Here is a 6418-nt window from a genome sequence, read left to right as displayed (position 1 = left end):
GATCCACCGGATGCCTGAGATCCGACACAGTCAAGCTAATGACTGAAAACAAGCGCTTAGTGGGAGGCAACCCACTGGTAGGTTTTTCTTTTTCATTTTTCTTTTGATTTTCATTTATTTTTATTTTATTCGCCAATCTCTTACTTGATAGCACTGGGGACAGTGTTGTTTAAGTCTGGAGGAGGCAGTTACTAACTACGTTTTTGTTTTTGAGAGTCAAAAAAAAAAAATGGTTTTATTGAGTCAAAATTTTGTTGGGAACTATGACTTTTCTTTTTAGTGTACTGCCTTGGTTGATTAATGCTGCAGATTGAATCCACAAATCCGACTAATGAAAAATCCAATGGCTGACCAGTGAACCAGAGACATCCGAATTTCCAAGAAAATCCATAAAAGCTTGAGGTAAGTTATGTACTTTTTTTTTTACCTCATCAAGGAGATTGATTTTCATAGAGCTTGACTCCTTGTTCATACCTGACAAGTAAGACTTCAGAAAGAAAATGATACTCCTCTCCCTTATTCAAGTTAAATCTTGAGAGCTTTGTTAAAAAAAAAAAGAGAATAAAAGATGAGATGATTTTGATCAGTTTAGAGAGGTAGGTAAATTACCTGTGACCTCATTATTCTACTCTGGAGTCAAATGATCACACAAACCTTGGAAGCGAGGGGTAGGTAAATTACCAATGACCCCATTATTCGCCTACAACTTAGAGAAAAGAAAAAAAAAACAAAGCAAAGCTCTAAGGAAGATAAAAAAAAGAATAAGTCTGGGGGAGAGAAAGAGTACCACATGTGGTAAAAGATATGTCTTGCTTGATATGGTATTGTACGGGAATGAGTCTAGAAGGTTCTTGATATTGATCAAATTGATGAGACTCACCGATGAAAGCTTGATACAATTTCCCTTAGGATTGGACTCTGTTGAAGGCTGATAACCGAGTGACAGGTGATGTGGATGGAATGTGATGATGAANGACCCGTCACTATGAGTGCATGAGCTTTCTTGGCCCTCTCCTTAGCTCTTGAACGAGTGATCCTTCCCACCACCTCCGGTTGCTCTGCAGCCTCTGGCTCCTTGCTTGCCACGATCATATCAAAGCTTAATGGAGGAAGTGTTGGAATTTGGTTTGAATTTGGGATGCTATGAAAGTCAACAGAGAAGGACATGGTGGTTAGATTTGGATTTATCTGCTAAGCATGTGGATTAAGGTTTGGATGATCATGGCATTACTTTGAAAAGAAAATGAGTTTCTGTGTTTTCAAACCTCTTTCACAGGTCTAAGTTTATGTTTTGCTTGAGGGCAAGCAAAGGCTAAGTCTGGGGGAGTTGATATATCATGGTTTTTAGGTGTTTTTAGCCATGATATAAGTCTTAATTATAGAGTTGAGTCTTTATAGGATTTAGCATGGGTGGGAGCATAATGGAGTTAAATATAAAGATTTGGAGCTTAATTAAGCATTGAGGCTGAGCTGCAGAAGTTGGGAGACATGTTCAGAAGAGTGCATCGATCGACACAACATATGCATCAATCGATGCTAGGCCAAAGTCAAAATCGGAAGTTTTCCTCACAAGTTTTGAAGATTTACAAAGTTGCCCCAAAGTTTTTCCTATTTGCATCATTAGTCGCTGACCATGTTTAGGAATATAAATAGGATTTTTATGGTCATTGTTAAGACCTAAGCTTTATTTTTCCCTGCAAATTTTGAGAGCAAAACCCTGAGAGATTTTTAGCATCGATTTAGCATGAATGTGAGCATAATGGAGTTAAATATGAAGATTTGGAGCTTAATCAAGCATTGAGGCTGAACTGCAGAAGTTGGGAGACATGTTCAGAAGAGTGCATCGATCGACACAACATATGCATCGATCGATGCTAGGCCAAAGTCAAAATCGGAAGTTTTCCTCACAAGTTTGGAAGATTTACAAAGCTGCCCCAAAGTTTTCCCTATTTGCATCATTAGTCTCTGGCCGTGTTTAGGAATATAAATAGGATTTTTATGGTCATTGTTAAGACCTACGCTTTATTTTTCCCTGCAACTTTTGAGAGCAAAACCCTGAGAGATTTTTAGAGAGCTTTTGGAGAGAAGAATCAAGACTCCTTCATAGAAGATTCATAACTCTTTTTCTTCTTCGTTTAATCTCTTAATGCTATCTATTTTATTCATGATTTGTGTTCTTACAATTATGTCTGAGTAGATCTGCTTGTTAGGTTTAGAGTTTCTCATTAGGGATTACATGGATTGTTAGATTGATTAATTGTTTAGGATTCATTATCTTTCTTGTTTTTCACCATAGGTTGTTCTTAATGCTAGATCTTTGATTAGCCATCTGGATTTAGATATTAGGATTATTGATTGATATGAGAATATAATTGATTTTCCTGATAAAACCTTTGGTGAGCAAAATTACTTTTTGCAAAGAGATTTGAATTATTGATTTTTGTGAACTTATCTAAACCTGATTTTATTGCTTGTTTTTAACTTAAATTTTACAAAGAGATTTGGATTTTCTGGTTTTAAAACTTAGATAACATTTGCAATGAAAACTGATTTATTTATAATTGTGTTTAGAGTTCAAGAACGGTGCTTAATTGTTGAATCCTGCTTGTTTAATTAATTGATATGATTTTCCATGATTTCCTGAGAATTTCCCTAGGCCTAACGTTTTTAATTCCTGAATTTACAACACCTTTTAATTCTGTTTCTGCATTGTTTTTAAATTAATATTTTGATTTAGCATAATTAAAAGATTCATAAATCTATTGTGTGAACTAGAGTCTCTGTGGATTCGACCCCTAAAGTATTACAACTGCAAGGCTGTTAGTATCATAGGGTATTACAATTTGAGCATATTAGTCCTCCTTTTATCTTTCTCTCTTCTGAATCCTTTGATGGAAAATGAGTCCACACTCTTCTCTCTTTTTCATATATGTTCAGCGCAAGTTATTGTGGTATTTATAATTGTGTCCAACTGACACAAATGAACCCACGTAACTATTCACAAAGATCACATACAGTGACCAGTAGTCACATATATACATATAGCTAGGTTGTTATATTTACTATAGTAACCACCATATAATACATGTAAAAATTAGTGACGGAAAAACATAAATACATAATTGAGATAAAGGAGGAGGAGGGTGCACAAAAAAAAAAAAAAGGAGGAGGAGGGTTATCAATACACTTGAATTCTAGTAATTTTAACCAAAATCGATTCATCACGGTGTTGTTTTTAATATTAGAATACAAAATATTAATATAAATTTGAACTTTATAATTAAACCGAAAGCCCGAAAGACATATAGACCACATAGAATATAAAATATTTTTTTAGATTGTAGCTCAGATAGCATATCGATCAAGACAGATATCTTTTCTGTGAGGTAAGACCATATAATGATAGTATACAAACATGGAAATTTTATATATGTTTTTTTTTTGTCTCATTGGATATAAATTATTATATCTAGACATGTACGACAGGATAACATTTTTGTACAATTTATCAAAAGGATAACATTTTTGTACTTTTGACTCTAAAATTTTCTCCAATGTATTATGCTTTAGAAACTCTAAAAATTTGTATTGTAAAAAATTGAGTTATTATACATATATTATATTTTTACTCTATTTTAAATAAAGGTAACAAATTCTCCTTTTGAGATACTTTTTTTAGAAATATTTATTTTTTTGAATATTTTCATTTTTGTCATCTTTTACATAATTACAATATCTTAAATTAGTGATAATTTTTTTTTTTAGTTTGGGTTCTCTATTTTATATTTAGAGTATAGTTTTGAGGGGGTAAGGTTTAGTATTTGGTGTTAGAACTTAGAATTTAATCATTTTATACATATAAAAAAGTAATTTTGAAAATAGACAACATAGTAGGGTATTTTTTTGAAAATTGGCACTTTTGAAAATGGGCACTTTTGAAAATGGCCCAATATAAAGTGGATTTAGATAGCATTTTACTCTATAACATAGTTTTAAAAGAAAATATAGAAGTGGGGTTGAAAATAGGCCTTAAAACATAATTATTCCATAATTAATAAAGATTAGGAAGACATGTGTAATTTGGTCTATGGTATTGATTTATTGATTTCCAATATTATCCATATATAAAGTAAATATCTAGTGATTCACACCATATATAAAGTCGCATATATATTATTCTCTTACAGCCTCGAATTTCCCAATATACCAAAGAATCTCCTAAAATAAAACAGCCAAGTAAGGGATGTCAAGAAAATAAAATATGCATGACAGCCTTTAATGAAAAGAGAAGGCCATATCACATATATGATAAACTTGGATAAGTGAGTTGAGGATCCAGTGCATAGATGTTAGAGGCTTTTCCTAGTTCTTCATTGCTCGTCAAGTAATTAAACTGAGAAGAAGACTGCTGTTGTTGAGGTTGGCGGGGTTGATTGTCAAAATAGGACACATGAGGCAGAGAAGGATTGGTTATGAACAGGTTTTTGTTCATTGCCAAGTAACCTTTTTGATACTCATTATTCTGCTGGATCGGGTTCACGGCTCTATTTAGGTCATTCTGTTGGATCGAGTTCAAGGCTCCATTTTGATATTGATTCTGCTTCATGGGGTTCACGGCTCCATTTTGATATTGCTTTTGCTGGATGGGGTTCACAACTCCCATTTGATATTGGCTCTGCTGGATCGGGTTCACGATTTCATTTTGATATTGCTTCTGCTGGATGAGGTTCACCTCTCCATTTTGATATTGGTTCTGCTGGATCGGGTTCACCGCTCCATTTAGATATTGATTATGTTGGATCGGGTTCACGGCTCCATTTTGATACTGATTCTGGTGGATCGGGTTCAAGGCTGGACCATTCCTAACATACTGTGATATGCCTGTGTGGACATTGTTCGGACCTTGGAGAGATGGAGCTGCTACATACTCAGTGGACCAACCAATTATTTGCGTCTGTTTAGGAATTTGTTTTTCCTCAAGATAGATACGGTGTTTCTGCACAACAACACAGATCATGCGGAATTTGTATTACTGGTATGTGAAAGAAAACCCTAGTTCAATGATTCCTTGTCATGAAAGAAACAATTTTTTTTTTTTGTGTGTGTACCTGAAGATGGCTGGCCACATTGTTTCTAGTGAGTCCTTGGATCTTCATTCCTTGCAAACAGTCGAGAAGCACCTTTGGATTAGCTTCTGCATTTTGATTCAAACAAAACACGATTAGAACAAGAAGAACAAAAACATAAACAATCAACATATATATTTAAAGACTAGAGATTAAGAAAGAGTTTGTTTACGTACTTTCAATACCACCATTCATTTCGATGGCTTCAAGAAATTTCTTGTGAAGATCTTTGGTCCATGTCATCCGTTGTTTCCGTGTCTTTTTCCATACTCTCTTATCGATGATTTCTACGCTGTCACCATTGTTAGAATCGTCGGTATGAACTAATTCTTTCTCTTCAGCCCTCATACAAGGTTTCTTGGCTGCCCTTTCAATGCTTTGTTCACCTTTATCTTGGTTTATGGTTTTGGAATAGTAGTTTTGTTGGGCTAAACCGTTGATCTGAACCGGATTGAATTGAAATGGTTGATTTGCTTTGTTCCATGTCATCCATGGTCTTGTTTCCACTCTCTCTTCTTTCTTACCGATGTTTTGTTCACAACTATCTTGGTTTCTGGTTTTGTGATAGTCATTGTGTTGGTTAAAAACATTGATCTGAAGCAGATCTGATTGAACTCGTTGAAGTTCTCTGTTCCACGTTATCAATGGTCTCTTTTCCCCGCTCTCTTCTTTCTTACCGATGTTTTGTTCTTGGTCTACGATCTTGGAATCAACTTTACGTTGTCTTGATCCATCAGACTGAGCCAGATCTGATTGAACCGGTGGACTTATATTGCGTTTAGACATCACCTTCTTGCGTACGATGTGTTGCCATAGATTGGCTATTACATCTTCTTGAACCGGTTTCAAAACATACTCACAAGCACCGTGTACTATTGCTTTCATCACCGATTCTGTTTGATTATCATCAGACATAACTACACAAAGATCAAACAGAAATTGTTAGTTTCGTTTATAAAAAAAAACTCTCTTTCATTTCGTTCTTTAAAGTAAAAATTAGTTTTTGATTAACATACTCATCACAGGTAGATCCATCTTTGAAGCAATGCTCTTGAGAGCTTGAAGTCCATCAATTTTTGGCATATGATAATCCCAAATCACAATATTAATGTCATGTTTGCAGCTTGTCAAAAACGCAAGAGCTTTCTCCGCATCCGTCTCAATAGTCACTAGACACACACAAAAAAAAAGTTATATAAACCCTAACCCTAACAACTCTCCAGAGCCCAAACCGATAAAGTTAGAGAGAGAGAGAGAGAGAGAGAGAGAGAGAGAGAGAGAGAGAGAGAGAG

At 34.8% G+C, this 6418-nt stretch overlaps 1 protein-coding gene across 1 annotated transcript in view; it reads right to left on the bottom strand.

Moving 5' to 3' along the window:
- LOC104759859 (putative two-component response regulator ARR19) overlaps positions 4278–6418 on the bottom strand; it is a 2410-nt gene continuing 269 nt past the window's right edge. The window contains exons 2-5 of the mRNA XM_010482740.1: positions 6143–6295; positions 5303–6043; positions 5085–5194; positions 4278–4996 (exon numbers count right to left, since the gene is read on the bottom strand). Of these exons, the coding sequence (XP_010481042.1) occupies positions 4298–4996; positions 5085–5194; positions 5303–6043; positions 6143–6295 (1703 nt within the window). The 3' untranslated portion in view covers positions 4278–4297. The remainder of the gene's footprint in view (positions 4997–5084; positions 5195–5302; positions 6044–6142; positions 6296–6418) is intronic.

Source organism: Camelina sativa, chromosome 17 (assembly GCF_000633955.1).
Source record: "Camelina sativa cultivar DH55 chromosome 17, Cs, whole genome shotgun sequence".
NCBI lineage: Eukaryota > Viridiplantae > Streptophyta > Magnoliopsida > Brassicales > Brassicaceae > Camelina > Camelina sativa.
This window is presented reverse-complemented; position numbering and strand designations above follow the sequence as displayed.